Below are 20,179 nucleotides of genomic sequence, written 5' to 3'. Positions count from 1 at the left end.
TCTGTCTGTCTGTCTGTCTATCTATCTATCTATCTATCTATCTATCTATCTATCTACCTGTCTATCTACCTATCTATATGTATTTTGATCTATCAATCTTTGTATCTATCTATCTATCTATCTATCTATCTATCTATCTATCTATCTATCTATCTATCTATCTATCTATCTATCTATCTATCTATCTATCTATCTATCTATCTATCTATCTATCTATCTATCTATCTATCTATCTATCTATCTATCTATCTGTCTGTCTATCTGTCTGTCTGTCTGTCTGTCTGTCTGTCTGTCTGTCTGTCTGTCTGTCTGTCTATCTATCTATCTATCTATCTATCTATCTATCTATCTATCTATCTACCTGTCTATCTACCTATCTATATGTATTTTGATCTATCAATCTTTGTATCTATCTATCTATCTATCTATCTATCTATCTATCTATCTATCTATCTATCTATCTATCTATCTATCTATCTATCTATCTATCTATCTATCTATCTATCTATCTATCTACCTATATTTACATATATATCTATGCAGATCTATCTATCTCTCTGAGCAACCCTATTCATATCTATCTTAGCAACCCTATCTCTCTATACCTATCTGTCTAGCTTTGCAAGTCAAACTGTCTCTCTACATATCTGTATATCTATCAACCAGTTGTATATGCCTGCCTGTCTTACTACCTGTCTATCAAGTTGTCACCATGTCTGTCTATCTAGCTACTTGTCAATCAATCTGGCTTTTTTTCAACCAGCCTAGCTATCTGTCAGTTTGTCAACCAAGCTGTCTGTCTGTCTGTCTGTCTGTCTGTCTGTCTGTCTGTCTGTCTGTCTGTCTGTCTGTCTGTCTGTCTGTCTGTCTGTCTGTCTGTCTGTCTGTCTGTCTGTCTGTCTGTCTGTCTGTCTGTCTGTCTGTCTGTCTGTCTGTCTGTCTGTCTGTCTGTCTGTCTGTCTGTCTGTCTGTCTGTCTGTCTGTCTGTCTGTCTGTCTGTCTGTCTGACAGCCTGTTTATCTATCTATCTATCTATCTATCTATCTATCTATCTATCTATCTATCTATCTATCTATCTATCTATCTATCTATCTATCTATCTATCTATCTATCTATCTTTGCGACTCTATCTAGCTCTATCTTAGCAACATTATCCATCTATATCTATCTTATCAACTCTATCTATATTTCAGACCAGTGAAATCTACCTTTCTATCTATATCTGTATTTGCAAATCTATCTCTCTTTGCAAGACTGTCTGCCTTTGCACACCTGCCAGTCTGTTTTTGAAAGCCTCTTTATCTTTCTTAAAAAACGGATGTACAAAAACATGTTTTTAAATGAATAGCAAAGGCAAGAGTCTTGCAGCCAACGCCAGACCATTTGCATTTTTAGGTTTGGTGTTAGCCAAGACCTTTTGATTTTACTAAAATTAGCTGTTTAACATAGTTAACTAAATGGGTTTTCAGCCTGACTTCCTCTGTTAGTCGTTGGCTTAGCGGTGTCATTCACAATTGCCTTCCACCCACTCCAGCATTGGGTCACTTCAGCCATTGGCTAACTTCATAGTGAGTTACTGCTTCCTGTCCTTTCACAAGGAGCACATGCACACACAAAGTAGTTCCCTTCAATGCCAGAGTCTTCCTTGAGACCCCAAAAATATTGTTGCCTTTAGCTAATTTTTTCAGATTGATAAAGTCTCAGCCTCTTCTCCAAAAATAAAATGTTGCCAAAAGCACGAGTGTACAAAATAAGAATTGCCAAAAACCTGGCAGCCACTGCCAGACCCATTGGATTTCCCAATGCCTGTTAGGCATGGATTTACTTTGGTACCGCCACTAGGACAAGTGCCAGCTACATAATGTAAGTGCAGGCCCTGGTGAAGATCAGTTTGCAGAGGTTTGATTTTCAGTATTGGCACAAAAGGGTTATAAAAGAGTAGAATGGAATGTCACTGAAAGGAGTGTGTAGTGGTGAAAAATTGGCTCAATCATTTCCATGCAAGATATTTTGGTTATTTCCTGATGTGTGACACTGTCGCCAAAGTTGTGTTTTAGACAAGAGCACTTGCTATTTTGTGCTGGTAGTCGGAGTTGCTTGTTCTAATATGGTATAGACAGACCTACTCTGGTGGTCAACCACCTAAATCAGTCTTTTGTTTTCAGAATGATTGTGCCTGGCAGTCACACCAGCTGACGAACGTGTGGAGACTAAAAAGTCAGGACGTGGAAAAGGTGTCAAAGGTGACTCTGAACGGCTTCCATGTCAGCTGTGAAGATATGCTTGGTCATCAATTGGTTGTGAATTATAGGGCGTGGATGTCAAGTCACCAAAATACCTGAAGTAGACGAAGAGAGACCATGCAGTATTTGAGCCACTATGACATCACAGGGTTGACCCTTAACCCAGTTCTTCACCTTTCTTTACCTCCTAGTCATGCCCAGCTACAGCACTCGGGTTCTGGGAGAGCCATGAAGACGCATGGGTGGGCAAAGAAGCTGAAGGGGATTGCCTAGCATTTCCCAGGTGTCTGAGAGCTGGCTCTGGGCATGCTGGGTGTTCTTGTCTGGAGGTGTATTTCTAGGGGTTTGTACTAAGCATGGGCAGTGAAATCCGCTCTGTTCGCACAGTTTGCAAAGTTTTTTGCACTCCGCGCAGTTCGCTGAGTTTTTTCCTCGCTCGTGCTCGCCAATGGTAAGTTGGCGAGCTGGAGTGAGGAAAATCCTACACTAGACCACTTCCCAGTGAGATTTCTCAACACAGGCGATTGCGGATTGTCACTACTGCTCGTGTTGAGAAACCTTCTGTTCACGTTTAGGAAGGTGCCGCTCAAGTAGAACTTGTACGCGAGCGGCAGAAAGAAGCAGCCCTTTTGCACTGTGCGAGATGCCATTCACGCCGATTTCACAGCACAGGACAAACACACCGCACTAAAAATCAGTGCAAACAATGCGAGGTAACCTACTCCGCCACTCACGGAACTCCGTGTAGCTTGGTGGAGGTTTTTTTGTCACTTCGCAGATTTCTGCTATGCAGAACTCAGCGAACTCAGCCAAGGCTTAGTTTGTACCTATGAATGTTATCTCTTCCGTTCCATCTGCCTCAACCTGTGCTTCCTCATGTGTCACCATCTTCTCTCCCCGCCTCACCCGCCTCTCTCTCCTCCCCCACGTTATCCTCCTTTCTCCTTGCAGGAACCTCCTCTATCACTCTGCCTCACCCTCATATTGCTCTCACTTTACCTTCCTCTCTTTCTGCCTTACCCTCCTCTCCACACCTTGCCATCCTCTCACTGTGCCAGTCTCCTCTCTCTCCACCTCATCCGTCTGTTTCCATCTCTTCTTCCCTCTACACCTCACCTCTCACCCTTTGACTCACCCACCTCTTTCCAACTCGCCCTCTCACTGTGCCAGTCTCCTCTCTCTCCACCTCATCCTTCTGTTTCCATCTCATCTTCCCTCTACACCTCACCTCTCACCCTTTGACTCACCCACCTCTTTCCAACTCGCCCTCTCTTCCTCGCTATACTTTTTACTGCCTCACCCTCCTACCTCTCTTACTGACTACCTATGACCCTCCCCTGCGGGGGGGGGGGGCAGGGGGGGATTGGGGGTGCGGCCGAGCTCTTTGCCAGGGCCTGTTTTCGGCCGTTTTTGTTACAGGGACGATAACAAAAACAGCCCCCACCCGTGCGGCGCACCGGGGAATTGTGCCTGCTATGGCCAGTCCGGCCCTGCCTCTCTATTTCAGATTCTCTCTTCACCTCACCCTCTTCTCACTCACTCCACCTCGCCGCTGGCTCTCTCCACCACCGCCTCTTCCGTCAGTTTCATCTTCCTGTTGCTGCGTGCAGGGTAACGGTTTTGGCATGAAAAAGAAGTGTATATTGCTCAGGGGCGGTGGGTGAGATTTGAAAGTGGTGGGCGCAAACGAATTAGCATACAGCACCGTAGCGAGCGAGCGCAGCGAGCGAGCCCGAACCCCAAAAAGGGGGTTTGGGGGGGTTACCCCCCTCCAAGAAAATTTTGAAAAAAAAGAAGAAAAATCGTGCATTTTCAAGCAAATTTGAGAAAGCAGGAAGGTTAATAAAGCAATTGTGAAAGTGCAGTTATTACATTAATAGATGGCATAACATAGGTAGCTGCTTATTCAGTATTACCACAGAGCTTCATACATTCTTTCCTATTATGCTCAGGTGCTGAATTCAGACTATAAGACTCATGGAAATCTCAGCTCTAAGAGTAGAAGAAGTTGCACAGCAGTGTAATGGTTGCCAGGCTCGTTCCGCAGGAGCGTCAGGAACTTGAAGAAAAGTCCACAGTCTTCCCCTACGGCCTTCCGACTCTATTAGAATAGACTCTAGAGTAACGAATGGCACGCAAGGGGAAAACAGGGAAACAAAACAAGGAAAGGCGGGGGAAGAAAAACAGTCTTACAACATACTGAATATTAGACTCTAGAGTAACGAATGGCAAGCAAGGGGAAAACAGGGAAACAAAACAAGGAAAGGCGGGGGAAGAAAAACAGTCTTACAATATACTGAATATAAAAGAGGCAGCGCAATGCGCTGTTACCGTGATTCTGGTTGAGCTGAACTTTGTACACACACTTCACATAGGTCCACGCAAGTACCCCAAATATAAATGGTATAAAGCAGTGTTTCCCAAACTGTGGTCCGCGGACCCCCAGGGGTCCGTGACACATTCCCAGGGGGTCCTCAGGCAGTAATTTTAAAAGCACAAAAAAGTTCCTTGTAGAATCAGCAGTTTTCCAGCAACAATAAAAGTGTCAAGATTACGTCGGTGATTAATGTACCTGCTGGAGAGAGATGAGAGTTGTGTCAAGTGGCAGCTTTGACTTATCTAATGTAGCACAGAGGGTTAATATGCCTACTGCAAAGAACGTGTACCATGCATTTTGAAAAACATTTTTTATGTGCCTAGGTTAGTGGGTTACTGCTTTAGTCACAGATTCTTTTGTTACTGTGCAGTTCATAAGTGACAATAGTAATCTAGCACAGTGACCTATAAACTGTCATCAAAGACTGAGGGTAGTCCTGAGAATGAGGGTACAGCAGTTAGTCTAGGGCGATACATCGATTAGTCCATGCTGTAATATGTGGAGAAGTGCTTCCTATGGTGACCCGTGGGGGAGGGTTGTTTTTCCAAGTAAATTGTTGCAAGTTGTTTATTGAATGATTCACTTGTATATATTCCGATGTAATGCCAAAGGTTTCATTGTCAGACTCTAGATGGTAAATGTGCTTACAGGCAGAAATGTAACATCCTTTCTCATTTTATGCATATACGATTTCTACAAGCTAATGTAGGTGGCATATTAATGCAGGTATCTTGTAACGTTGTTTTTGTATGACTGGACATTCAATAAAAACATTTACAAGAAAAATATGGAGCATTTATACTTGAGTGTGGCTGTAATGGCAGTTCCAGTCAGTAGTAGAAGCTGCAGTGGCCTCCTGGGCAATAGTGTAGGCCCTGGCACTAGTTTATTTACAAATGAAGCACTGAAAGCTCAATAATAAATCAGTAAATGAATGGATGTAGAAGTCACATGATGGTAAGATTCCCTGATCTATAACAAGGCTTCACCGACTATTCAGCGCATTCCCTGTCTCCAATCCTGCTCAAGTTGATAGTCTTTCAAACTAGAACCCAATCAAACAGCCTCTTCCGCCATGCACATCTGCTTTTTTACCTTCTCAAGCCAAACAGGTAGTTCTTACTGTCCTGCCAGTCAGGTTCCTATAGAAATCTTGTAATTGTCACATTGCTGATATGCCTTCCAGTTCTGTAACCTGCATGTGTCTGTGGACCACAGTGTGGTGGTCTTGAGCATTGTCATTCTGTAAAGTGGCTTTGTTTTCATTGTGCCTGCACAATGCACTTTATGCATGTGGTGAGTGTCTCGATATTTCTAACCCTTGACAAACTGATACTTTGCCCCCTCATTATGTGCTCTACCTCCTTATGCTAATCAAATGCTTGATATGGTGAGACATGCAGAGGAGGAGGTGGCCGTTTCTGCAATGTCTCCCTGGCCAGCTCGTATCACTAGTACTGCCTCGCCGACACTACATCCATCCCCAGGTACATACATCCATACCACATTTGCCTCTGTATGCACCATTTTCATGATCCATTTGCAATTTTACACCTATACGCAGGCTAGTTGGTAAGATGGAAAGAAAAACTTCACACTACGCACACTACGAGCAAGCACTGGTAAAATCTATACAGACCCCACATGGTAAAAAATAATTCTTTTACAGTTTAACCTTAATTCCTGCACTTTATACCACTTTATACCAGCAACTGGAAATGACTGGTAGCGTTTTTTGTATGAATGCACCTGATCAATTCAATAATGCTAGTGTGTGGCACCCACATATCATGCATTGTGCATCATTGAATATTTCGGCATTTCATATAATCCTCATCTCTCTATTATTTACACCAAAGAAGTCCACGAACTCTCACCACTTTTGCAATATCTCTCTAAAGCCACTAGTGTTCCAAAAACAAATGGTATGTTCAAATTTACCCACCAGGAATGTTCATTGTTGAAGTGGTGAAAGTCTAGTTGGGAAAATGTTTCAACATGCAAGTCCTACCTCATCTCTCCACCACCTTCGACGTGGTCAACCACAACATTCTAGTAAGCCGTTCGCGATCTGTAGCACATGTATTAGACCAAGCAATGAAATGATGCTTTTTCTTCTACGAATAACACAACCAAAGAGTCTAATTCAGCAGTGGTCATTTTCCCACCTACCTGGTCACATGCAGAGCCCCTGAAGGCCTCCCATCCCCAGGTTCTTCACTATCTATATCCATTGACAGTACTCCTCAGGGCCTACTCCCCGCCCTTCCACTCTGATGCAACCATTACATAAATATAGCTACAGGTCACAGGGAACAGTCCCAAGTTTGATGATGTTTCAAAAGTCCTCAAGCCAATGAAAATTGGATACTTCAGAACCTAGTAAATACGCTAACCTGTATTTTGATTCTTGCGGAGAGGAGGGGGTGGTTATCTTAAAACGCTGGAAGATTATGCCATAGTTCCCTACTCTAGTTAACATACACGTCTGTATCTACTATAGTGAAGAGGCGGTCAAGTCAGTGGGAGAAAATGGAAATTGAAATAAAAAAGAAGAGAGGAAACAGTGCCCTGGACTCAGTTTTCCCAGACAAGCCAATGAGTAATCTCTAGCTGAGAAAGAAAATGTACTTTATCTCTGCATGATTCAAACATAGGTATATATCTTGTCCAGTCTTTTCTTTGGTGTAACCTATTATTTGCCTATATATTATGGAGGAAGACTTACAGAGCTGGCATCTTCTTGAAACAGTGGTGATGGCTCCGCTAAAACAGAATTAACCTAATACAATAAAACATTTAACATTAAGTAATTTATACTACAGTAGTCTCAATATCAACATATACCATATGCTTATAGGTCCTCGGAAGTCTTGTGTGTTTCCTTACATCCGATAAATGCTGACATAAGCTGGCCTAGAATAACTAAGGGAGCCAATTAATATATACATTCACACTGAAATACAAACACATGAAATACAAACATTATATTAGTATACTATGTTCTACCGAAAAATAAATATTTAATCTTGCACTGGCACGGAACATTCAGTCATCTTTCAGAAGTCTTGTAAAACTTAAATACAAGTCACAGAAGTAAGAAAAGATAACGTGGGGGCATATTATCAAGCACGGCGTTAAAATTATCGCCGCTTTAGCAGCAGAAAACTGCAGCTAAAGCGGCGATAAGGAGCTTGATAATATGCCGCAGAGATTTCCAATAGAAGCCCAGGTTCTGGTGTGAACATGGACTTCTATTGGAATTCACAAGGGCATATTATCAAGGCCATTATCGCCGCTTTAGCGGCAGTTTTCTGCCGCTAAAGCGGCGATAATTTTATCGCCGTTTCTTGATAATATTCCCCGTGGTTCGCACATTTTCAAAGTAAGGAATCTGTGTTCTGGAACATGGGCCATGAGACGGGGACCATCCTGTGCAGCGCTCTATCGCTTCTTAGTGAGGTCAATATGTGGGCAGTATCAGTAAAAGAAACATAGTTCAGCGGCCAGCCAGACTCTGCAACAAAAAACACTAAAGAGAGGATAAACCGACAGACAGCCTGTGCTGAAACTGCTTAGGATAAAGTTAAAGGTGTGCAAAATTGTGTAATTTTAATCCACAGAATTATGCGAAATGTTGGGGAAAATACATGAAATTATGTGTAAATTACGTAAAAATCATTTCGGAGTATTTTGAGTGAAAATTGAATTTAAGAGCATACCTCGAATTCAAAAGTCACTTAGGACTGCTTTGTCACTTGGAATGCCAGTAAGGGGATTAGTTCTTGGAGAAAATGCCTCCCCCAACACATTTACTGCTTGAACCTGGCTCTTACAAGACATTTTCTGTTCCATTAGTCTACATTTTCACGCCAGCTTCATTTCTGACATTTCAAATAACTTATGTAATATGAAATTGCTTCAATTACGTCTGGGAACAGTTCCAATTCAAACTCACCTGGCAACACGAGCAGGAGCAGGAGCAGCAGCCAGCCAGTACCACACAGTGTACACCGCCACGAGGTGTGTGTGGCGCGGTGACGACGGACTGCCAGTGCGCACCTGCTAACGATGATGGCCAATCACTGTTCGCATAAGCCACAGTGATTGGCCATACCTTGCGTGGCACCCAATGCCTGGTTTACAGGCTGCGCGGTGTCTCTCAGCCAATCAAGAAGACGCTGCAACATTAGCAGCGCCTGAATTGGCTACAGCACCGTGTGGGCACAGATAGGGCTCGCCCATAGGAGAGACCGGGGGCTGCTGCATGAAGCAACCCTCGGCCTCTCGGGTCCCCCTCGGCCCTCCCTCGCTCTCCTAGCCAGTAGTGGCTGACTGGCTGACAGTGCGCATGTTTGGGTTGGTCACAACCCAAACTCGAGTATGCGCATACGCCGCGCGCCGCTGGCCTTCAGTGTGCACTGTGCACTGTCACTCAAAACGGAGTGCTCGCCCCCGGCCCCACCCCCTTCATCGGCCGGTCCCACCCACGCTATTGTGAACTGTGAAGGAGAGGAAAAGGAAACTGACAGCGCTGCACTGCTAGCATACGTGAGCAGCCGCGGGTCCAAGTGGCTGGTGGGGCTACGCCCCTACGCCCCAATGGACGCACCGCGGCTGATATTGCTACCGTACATGCGGGTGTCCATGCGCGTGTGTGAGTGCGCAGGTATGCAGAGCAGGCATTGCACGCTTGTTGCCCTTTCAAGGGCTGGCGTTAGCGCTGGTGGTGCCAGGTACGACAATCATTTTTGGTGGCGCCCCCACGACACATGACCGCCTGCTCGGATTCTCCTACTACTACCGGGCAAAAGTGCCCCTCATCTCTCCAATCATAAGTTATTGCTAAACACATTGCCCCCTCAAGTCAGCGCCCCTCCACAGGTCAGCGCCCAGTGCGGCCGCACCGGTCGCACTGCCTAAAGCCGGCCCTGGACCTGTCCATGATCTTCACTGGCAGCTCTCAACATTTTGAACAGTGAACTTGAGTGTCCATAGGGGAGCATGGAGCTACGGGAGGACCTGACCCACCTCACCACCCCCTTGCACCCACGAGCCAGGGCTGCTTCTAGTTCGTGCTGAGATGCTAGGGCGGGCAAGGTGTGGTAACTACAGGAAGTAAAGAGGCCTCACATAATGCCATGGCAACCTCTGGCAGTGCCAGTTGCAGTATGGAGCAAGCCAGGGGCACCACCTCCGGCTACCCCAACTGTTAAGGGATGTGAATTCGGTGCAGTACGAGGAACAACAGGCAGGTGTTTTTCAAAAACACGGGCCCATCAAATAATGTGCGAATCAAATAATGAAATAATGTCTGATCTGCGGATGAATAGAAGTGTCAGTCGGCAGTGTGAGAGCGCGAGAAACGCGTGAAAAGCGTGGGCGAGATGGAATTATTAATGCGGGATGAGAGAGGGAGTGCGACTGCATGCAAAGTGGATAGAAGAAGCGCGGTGATCAGGAGGAATTTGCAAAGCAGGCAGTGATGGGGTGGTGAGTGGGTGGATGTGGGTAGGGAGGAGGCGCTTCTGCCAACAGAAGGAGGGCGCAGCTTGCAAGTGAGCGAGGTGGCCGCCGCGCATGTTCTTCTGACCCTAGAGCCCGGTCAAGAAAGGCAGCGTGTGGGGCGGATGAAATGTGGGTCACGGCAGGGCGGTGACAGAGCCGAGGAGGGACGAGGGCGGTGCGGGGGCAGAGCTGGGGGCGGGCTGCCCGCAGCCGGAGGAGGGCGCACCAACAGAAGGATCCCGGAGCGCGATGCTAGGAGTTCCTCAGCAGCCGCCCGCCCCTCTCCCATGAACCTTGTCGGATTCCAGCCGCATCCTACCCCCGACGCCACCTGCGCTCGTGGCATTTTACCTGGTTGAGGTCTTAGAATGGCTGGCAATTTCCTCCTGACTGTACCGAGGTGAGTGATTGCTCTCGCCAGGCTACCCTGCCATATGCTTCCAGTGTGGCATTAACTTTTCTTTTTGATGCCGTCTCATTAAATTTGAAGTTAATGATCCGAGTTAGACCGCTGTAAGCAAATGTTTCCAAAATGTGAACTGTTATGAGGGCGAGAAAGTAGGCGAGTGTTCTGCGCATTGAATACGGGCATCTTTCAGGTGTGAAGTGGGGGCGGGGTGGTGATTGGTGATCGATCTAATTCCTGGCACCATGCCACCGAAGATATACTCGTTGGTGCTGTATTTGTGCATGTACCAGGATCTTCTGGAAATTGAACTAGCTTGGTTATTTTTTGCGGAAAGTTCTGTCTTCGGGCAGGGTAGTGTGGGCAGTGGGTACCAAACTGCATCAGTTGTGCCAGAAGACATATTACAAGCACCTGAAGTTGCCCATCTTCCTGAAGTTTGTTTCTGCACACCACAGGAGGGACCGGCCAAAGCATGCGTTGCCGACAGCGACGTACAGCAAACTGAGGGGGCCCCTGTGCAGAAGGTAATGAGCCCACCTGAGTCTCTCAAATCTCACAGATGTTCATTGGCCTGAAGGGTGGCCCCCTGGTTGTTGGGGACCCCCTGCGCAGCAGGGGTTGCTGGGGTGTGCCTCACGCCCCTGGTTGTCTGGATGGGACCTGGACAGAAGACTGTTTTTATGTTCTGGCATTTGAGTAAAAAAAAGTGATTTCCCAGGGGGAGGATGGACCGCCGCGGCCTCATTACTGGATGTGCTGATGGCAGGGGGTGAGCTCGCAGGGGTTGTGAGCGCCGCAGAGCCTCTGCCTGCGCTTCCCACACCGTCAGCAGCCACCTCGTCCCGCTCCGCGGCAGCCAGGAGCGCTGTCAGCGCAAAAGGGTACCGCTGGGCGAGGACTTTGTGGGGATGAGGAGACTGCAGAGCCCGTCCTCACCAGCCGGGGAGGGGGGGGGGGGGGTGCTTGGCATTGAACACACCTGTGAAATGATAACTTAGATGGGGACAGAGAGTGCAGACTGAACGGCGCAGGGACCACCAACTGCTTGTAAAGTGAAGAAACATCCATGCTATTTGGGGCTATTGGGACACCTGATATGGATGGGCTTCACGTGTAGTAAGCTTACGCAGGCCTAATGGGCGCCTTAGTGGGGAGGGGTCCTGTACGGCTCCTTTAATAGGATCAAGTGATGTTCGTAGAAAAGGAAGCGTTATGTTGCGTTCTTTTACAGCCTAATGGCCAGACTGGTGCCCTTGTTGCAATGGGAACTTAATGTGGCTATGAGGTGTGTATGTTATGTCGGTCGTTTTTATAAAGTGCTCAATGTCGTTAGTATGGCACCGCAGCGCTATATGTGACTACAAACAATTCTGCATAATGTCAGGGTCTTACCAGTGTGTCATTGAGCCCACACGGGCAACCCTAGGGACACCGTCCACTTCTCCGGACGCGGAGACTGTACACAGAGCGCAGCGCGCAGTCCGAATTGGGGAGTATACAATACACAAACTCTTGCAGCAGTGTGGTGCACTCCACCCACACCTTCCACACACTGCAGTCTCTCCTCGGTGCATCAGACAAGTGACCCTCAGCCACGCTATAAACTGAGATGCGCAGACACTGACTTCAAGCCAGAATTGCACTATCATTGAAAGTGGCCGTTGGTGAAATGGTAGCTCGCTTTTCATTGCGCACGCGACGTACGCAGTGCCAGGTGTCTGAAATCTCAGCGTGCCTCAAGTGGCTTCATTTTACGTTACGTCACTGGGTCCAAACTGACAATGTAAGAGTCTTGGTGCAAACAAAGGTTGCCTCGCGTGTTATTACGAGCCCTGCCCTACAATGCTAAGCGCCTGCATGGGCTAATCCAAGGCGGCTCGCCTGCTTCAACGGATTGCTGCAGCTGTTTGACCTGAGCCAGAACTAGACAGGTGATGCTTTGAAACTTGTAGGTACTTCATTGCCCTAAGACATAATCTTTCAGAAGTACGACATCTTTAAATAGACGGTTCTAAAAACTCGCTGCACAGTGGTTATGTTTGTTTCTCGCATGCACCCGTTTCAGGTTTTTATTATTCGTTTTGATTCAAACCAGTTAACGGCGGCCATAAAACGGTATCACAAAAACGTGCACACACACATTGATCGTGATGTGTACTAAGACATCAAGACATTCGATAAATGTTATATATTGAGAAACAAATGGCTGTGGCGTTCGAGTGTGTTTGTATTATTAGTTTTGTTTCCTAGCATTATACAACTAAACGGCATTACGCAGTGATCGTGAAGTGCCCCGTGACCTCATAATGTTTAAAAATTGCCATAACCTGAGAAACAATTGCCGGCGGAAGGTGTGGCGGTTGAGGCGGGGGGGGGGGGGGGGGAGGAGGGTGCGGGGGCGTTGGGAAGGGGAGGAAGGAAGGGTAACGGGATTTTGTTTTAAAACTGTTATCTGAACTCTTCTTCAAACATACCTTTAAACTGCTGTACAGGAGTACATCTTGTTACCAAGAATACCTATGTAGATTTGAATGATAATTCACAATTTCAGTGACAGATGTTTCTGCCATTGCGACGATGCCATTTACAGAAATGACTATGGACGTTTGCAGACTGAAGTTCATTTCGCCTAAAAACACAATCAATCTCCTTTTCAACAACTGCCACGGAAGCAGCTATTCCACCATGTATGGGCAAACATACGCGTAATGTGCATGCGCGTGACGTATGTAGCGGGAACGTGGCCTGGGCTTCATCTGCACATCATGCTAATCTGCTGTGCTGGGCCTTAGAGTTTCCTACTATTCCTGTCTCCTGTCAGCCCTGCTCCTGGTACGCCAGTCAAAGAGTGAGCAATTTACAGCCACGGGAAACTGAGTAATGTGCAAAGGCTCTACTGTGATGCCGATGCCCCCAGGAGTGCATAATGAGGCGTATTTTCAGACCATCTTTGCAAAATATAAAGTGTCTTTATGTACTGAGGAAAATAAACATCGCTGCTGTTGAACGAGAGCGATGGACCGTTTAAAATAATCACCCCATTGTGGCTGCATCGTTTTGATCCTGTAGTGGCTCGGTTGCTGGCAGGTGGAGTCGCTTAACTGAAACGACACACTATACGAAGACATCTTTGGCAATCAAGGTGTAGAAGAATATTTTTTCATTTCCAACAACACACAGACGCTGACTTTTCGGACAGAATACCACTAAATATTTTCCAGGGAAAATCAGCTGGGATGTCGGGGTCAGAGGTGCTGGTCGGGTTGGTAGCCTTACACGCTACATCGAAGGAGAGTGGGGGGAGCATCTACAAACAGGCTGCAGAGGGGAACTTGGGGACAAGTTCAGGAGCTCCCAATGGGGAGCTCGGTACACAAGGGTCCTGGGAGCAAGACAGTAGAGTTGGTTCTCAAAATCCCAGGCTGGGGCTCTGAGACTACAATAGATCATGCCTTCACATCCCGAAGTCTGTCTCCCCTGATTAAGGGAAGTGAGGGCCTTGCTCCAGTAATTAGCGACCACAACCCCATTGCTGTGCAGAATGTGCCCTCCTAAAGTGCCAATATCAAAGCCCAGGCCTAGTCAAATAGGATGCCGGGTGGTATGGCGCTCTGACAATATGAAGCTTGTCATGAGCCAGGTAACCAGCTATAGTATGGAGCTGGTGAACTCCTGCACATTGGAGATCCAACACCCCAGTTCTATACTAAACCACTTTGCTGCCCTTTTTGCTCACATTAAAGGGTTGCTGTCTAGACCCTTAGCCAGGGCCAGTGCTTAATTTGTAAAATATGAAGTGCCAGGGCTCTGACCAGGAGGCCACTGCAGCTTGCACCATCCATCGCCCTTGTCATCGCTGCCAAAACACCTACTAACCATCTCTCTCGCATGTAAATGCGACTGTTCAGATTATTCCAGGTCCCCAAAGCTAAAGGAATGTCTGGGAAGGCAGGTATTAGTAATTTTTTAATGTATTTTGTTCCCTAAACAGCTCTTATACTTCTCCCCTCTAAATTACATGAGCAGCGCCACCTTGTGGCAGACTGCCCTAAGTGCGGTGTTGACAATTAGGTGCCGGTGCCGAGCACTGGAAACCAATTAAGTGCCGGTGCTCAGCACCAGAAAGCTCCGGCTCAAATTAAGCACTGGCCAGGGCCCCTACTCACTACCAACCCTGGTTCAATAAAGACTGTAGAGTTGCAAATTAAAAGCTGCGCTGGGTGCTAAAACAGTCCCCCAGATACCAGTGCACAATAATAGCCAGAAGAAAGGCTTACACCCTTGCCCTAAAGAAAAAGAAGCTGCTAATAAAGGAGAATAAATGATTGGCTATAGTTGGTGCTTGTTAGCTGAAAGACTCTCAAGTCTTCTGAAAGGCAGTCCAGTCAGTTTTTATCTCCTTCAATTCCCTCCAACAAAGTTTTTGTCACATTACAGTAGGCCTGGTTAGCACATTTCTCTGCTGTGTACTCACCTGGTAGTGGGTCAGATGATGAAAAACAGATGTCAGATGGTTAATCCCTCCTGTGGCAATCTTTCTTTCATGGAGGAAGAGGTGTATAAAGCTATTCTTAATTGTTGCGGCTAGAAGGAACGGCTCGTATGGTGTCCCTCTTGACTTATTTAGGGAGGACCCAGGGTTCTGGACCCCTCTGCTCACCTGTAGATTTAATTCTGTATGCCGTGCTGCAGTGCCTCCGTCTTGGTGCACATCAACAGTTGTTCCCATTAAAAAACAAATGCAATGCCCACAATCCTAGGTGCTATTGCCCGATATCCCTTCTCTACTCAATTGCAAAAATCATTGGGAGAGTGATCTTGGAACGTCTCCTTACCTGGATAAACACTCTCTCTCAGATGCAATATGGGTTGAGGAAGAGGCTCGGCACAATCAAACAGAGCCTCAATCTTCACCTTATAGTGGCTTAATTTAAATGTACTAAGGGCTCTTCTATCCATCTGGTGTTCATGTATCTATTGAGCACCGTCGATTGTGTCAGCAGATCCAAGTTGTGGGCTATCCTAGAGACCATGGGTCTCAACATAGGTTTGGTCTCTTTTTTTAAACTTTTACATCAGGACCTCATGTCGTCCATAAGGTTTGGGGATGCTGGGGAATGTACCTAGTTTATTAAAGTCATTCGAAGGGTCTGCCAGGGTTGTGTTCTCACCCCATCCTCTTTCTACTCTAAATCAATGATTTAGAGAGAACATTAGCATGTGTCATTAGAGACTACCTTTCTTGCAGCCGTGGCTTACCATTCCATGGTTAAAATATAATAAATACTCCTTTTCAGCCCTGGGCTGTGTGTATGTGTTTGAGAATCCAGAGCCTATTACAAAAAGAGACAACATTGGGTCCAAGATAGTTATATTAGGCACTAGCAGGCCACCAGGGAGACAGTGGAAGAGGCAACACATGTGGTAAGAGATTATTGTATAATTCAGATGTCACCTGAGATTGCTCCCTACCTACTTAAAGTGCACGAGCGAATATTATTGGCTAGATTTAGGCTGCGCTCAATTTGATGGCTGCTATGTTTCCCATTAGAGCAATACTACACTTCAGACATAGGTATTTGCCAATGCGATGAGCAATCAAGCCAATCCCTATTGCATTTTGTTTTCTTTTACAATTACTTCCTACCTTTTACAAGGAGATTCTTATTGTCATTGTTACATATGTACACATTTTCCAAGTGTAAAGCTGCTTTACTCTTTTTGCAGCAACTTAATAACCATGACTTACACTTGTCACTCTGTCGCCTGTTTTGTGAAGTGTACATTTGCTCAAAGGAGGAGCATGCTGCTCTAAATATAGTTATAGTGAGACACCTTCACTTTATGTCTTAGGTTTCCCAATATGTTGCTGAAATTTGACAAATGCACTTTCGACCCCTTCAAGTTAACACTTTTTAATGTATTTTATTGCGGATGGCTTCTGCATGTTTTTAACACATTCTAAGTGTTTTTAATATTGCACATTTTATCATGATTTTATTGTCTGTCTTTGTTATATGTTCATATTTTATGACCTGCTTTTGGAAGATCGAATAAAGATTATTGATTGATTAAATGATTTAACTTACCTATCAACCCTAGTAATGGTACAGAGTATACCCGGGGTCTGTAAGTTCAAAGCCACTAGTGGACTGTGGCACCTATTGGGCTATCCATTACATTGGCAGGACAATAATGGCTTCAGGCCTACGATTGTAGTCTGGTTGGAGCAGAGTGACAACTGCAATGTGACTTGCCAAATAAATCCTTTTGACAGGTATAAATCTTCCTTTCAAATATTAATGTCACTCATAAGTAGATCTCATAGCCCACACGGCAGGGTGCATGGTATTAAAATAGGAGCTGTGGAAACTTAATGTTAGCATGTCCCTACAGTGACTAGCACCCAAAAGCTATTTTCAGAATAGGAAAGCTGGCTGGCCCATAGGGAAACACTGGGAAACAATATTAAATATTAATTCTGCTATCTCAGGTTAGGGGCCAGCTAGAAGCATGATTAAACCTTTATTTTCAATATTTATTAAAAGCCCCATCCAATGAAGACGGCAGATGTTTAATAAATGTTCAGGAAAAGGTACTTTTAGAAAGTTACCTTTTCACTGGTTAAAGCACCTGGAGACTAATTTGCATTAGCTGCCATTGGTAGCTCTCTGAGCGCTCAAGCCCTGATTGAGGTGTGAAAACATCTGCCAGAGCCTGGGTGAGAAGAGGCATGTTGTGCCTCTAGAAAGATGACCATTGGGCTGTACCTAAGAATGTAATTTACTTAAAAGGGACCTCCCCTGCCACAAGCAGATGTTAGGTGATACTTGAACTGGCCCCTTCTTTTGTTCCCCCACTTAGCTAGGAACCAATCTCAGTGGGAAGGGAGCTGTCCCAAAATTCATTTGGAATGATAGAGCAGAGGGTTTGCTCATTACCCTGGCCACATCTCTGGGTGTGGACACAGGATGTGCACAAGGGGAGAAGGGTTCCACCATCTTTTATATAGGTAGAGAGGGGCACTGTGGAATATTTTTGCAATAAGGCACACAGGATATGCTGCAAGAGCAGGTAGTATACCCCCAGAAAAAAGGGCCAGGAGTCACCTTTATCCACAACCTGGTGCCAGCCATAAAAGTGGCATCCCCAGTACTCTCCTCAGAGCATTTTCTGGATCAAAGGAAGAATAGAAGGAAACTGTAACTGATGTCTGTGACTTGAGAGGAGCCGTGAAGGACTGGACCTGCCTTCTCATGTACCCTGGACCAAAAAGGTATTTCAAGACTTAGAAATGTTTTAATCTCCAAGTACCTATGAAGGAATTGGACAAACCTGCCAAGCCAATCCAACCACGGTGCATTGTCACTGGGCTGAATATTCAGATTTTTCCTGCTCAGAGCTATTCCACAGCAGCAAATTCAATTCAACTGGACAGCTAGGAGATGGTACCTGGCCTCATGGAGCCCTAAAGGAGAAAGCGTGCCCTCCTGTCTTGCTTCTGTGAATGTGGGGGATTTGTGCAAGGGATAGAGAGGTGGAGTGTAACTGTCTTGAGGGTTGATAGTTGGTGTCTATCATTGAGGAATGCTGATCCTGTGTTGTGGAGGGCTTTGTAGGTGCGGATGAGCAGTTTGGATTTGAAAAGTTTCTAGATGGGTAGCCAGTGTAGTTAAGTGGGTTAGGGAGTGATGTCAGCACTTCTGGAGACATTAGAAGATGGGTGGTCCTGGTAGATGGGGGGTTGCATGATGATGTCCTCTACCGTGAGTTGGAGTGCAAAGTTGGTATAGATCTTGAGTAGTTTATTGTGAAAAAAGTCAGAAAGGTCGTCACAAAGAATCTGTGAGGTGATGATGGTATTGGAGACTGCTGTTGGGTTGGTGAATTCTTTTACAATGTTGAAGAGTTTTTTGCTGGAGGTGGAGCAGGATTTGAGCCTGAGCATGAGGGCCACTTTCCTGGCTTCTTTGATTTGTGTATAGTATCTTCTGAATTCAGATTGTAGGTCTCTCTGGAAGTGATGTATACGCTGAGTCACAATCTTTTTTCCAGTGGTTTTTAATAGCGCTTGGAGAACTGCTTATGTAATGGTTTGGGCTTATCACAATACTTGGAACATTACACCAGTGGGTTATACCTTGATGAGGATGAGAAGTAGAAATGCTAGGATGAAGATAATGGCTCAGTGGAAAGCTGCAGATAAAAACAGAGATTTAATGTTGACAAGCAACGCAGGCAGAAAATGGTTGAGGGAAGGTGGTTGGATGAAAGGGAAATTAGTCAGTAAGCGATATGGAGGTTTCAAAATATCAGAACCTTTAGAGGTCAGGAAAGTACATATTTTGTGTTGAAAATGTCAGGGAGGAAATAGGAGGACAGTGGCCTTTTATAGGAGGAAAGATGATTGTGGAGAAAGGAATGGTCCGAGGAACTGGAGATGTTGGTGACTTTGGACAAATTCTTGACCTGCGCTCAGAGTCTGCTCCTGAACATGTGCACTGGTGTAGTGCAGTTTTAATAGTACCCTGTCATGCAGGACCTATGCTGTTTACGGATAACATATACGGTGGGTCTGGTGGCAGACTAACTCCGTGCACCCCCGCCGCATATGTTAGCCAATGGTTTGCATTAGCTAGCTCGCAGTGCCACTAGATTCTCCTGCTATCAGAGAGATTCTTTTTTTGGCAACCTCAGAACAAAATAACCTCAGACTCGTGGAAACAATATACTACTTTTCACCCAGTCACTCGTACATGCTTGTTTTGTTCTCAGAGAGATACAGAGAAGAAACAGTTGAGCGTTTTTACAATAAGAATTTAAAGTAACGTTGCTCTTCTCATTTAATATAAGTGCACTGTTACTACTATAACACAGTAGCAGAGATATAGAACCAGCAGTACAGTAAATAAAAATAAATAGTATTGTACTACCATCTTTCAATTAGTCATGAACATATACAGGAATAGGAAATGCATTTATAAAATAAACTGTGTACTCCTAAGATGCCTGACTAGATGTATCGAAGTGTACCTAGCATGTAAGTCGGTGCTATAGAGCCTAAGCCTAAGAGACAAGAATCCCACTAGGCTTTAGTCGGAACCCCATACCTGGATAGTGCGAGTGTGGGACTTTGTCCTGGACTTGAACTGGACACCTCATAAGGGATCGTCAGACCACTGTCAGCTTGAACGATGGTAAGCCGGAGCCGCAGCATCTCTGGTCAGTGTGTCGGCCTCAAAGTCTCGGTTCCCTCCTGCTTTCTGATAGCAAGAGGTGCTGTATTTATACAGTTTATGTACGTGTGTTACCCATTGTTCAGTATGAGGATGACGTTGGGGATTAAACCTTGTGCGGCGATGGGAGAGGTGAAGTGTACCCATTGGAGAGTGTACTCATCAATTATTCATGTGCGCTAAGGATGACGTCTTAGCAATATTGATTGGGAAAAACCCACCCTCGGCATGGAACTAGGTGAAAGGTTTAGTCCATAAAAGGCTGCAGCCCTTATAAGGTGTGATGTCCATATAAGGCATTCTGTCCTTATTTGGAGTTATGTCCTTATAAAGCTCGTTCATATGAAATAACGGGAGCTGATGTAGGGAAAGTGTACGATGTTCCCTGGACCGATATTAGGGTACC

The 20,179-nt window shown here is 45.6% G+C and overlaps 1 protein-coding gene across 4 annotated transcripts in view; it reads left to right on the top strand.

Annotated features, from left to right (window-relative positions):
* The first annotated feature begins 10,272 nt into the window (after positions 1-10,272).
* The window catches only part of SPHKAP (SPHK1 interactor, AKAP domain containing), a 1,519,974-nt gene continuing 1,510,067 nt past the window's right edge, over positions 10,273-20,179 (top strand). For all 4 annotated transcript variants that reach the window (XM_085634508.1, XM_085634507.1, XM_085634509.1 and 1 more), the window contains exon 1: positions 10,273-10,528. In XM_085634508.1, coding sequence (XP_085490634.1) covers positions 10,497-10,528 — 32 coding nt within the window. In that variant the 5' untranslated portion in view covers positions 10,273-10,496. The remainder of the gene's footprint in view (positions 10,529-20,179) is intronic.

This window comes from Triturus cristatus, chromosome 11, assembly GCF_964204655.1.
Source record: "Triturus cristatus chromosome 11, aTriCri1.1, whole genome shotgun sequence".
Classification (NCBI taxonomy): domain Eukaryota; kingdom Metazoa; phylum Chordata; class Amphibia; order Caudata; family Salamandridae; genus Triturus; species Triturus cristatus.
This window is presented reverse-complemented; position numbering and strand designations above follow the sequence as displayed.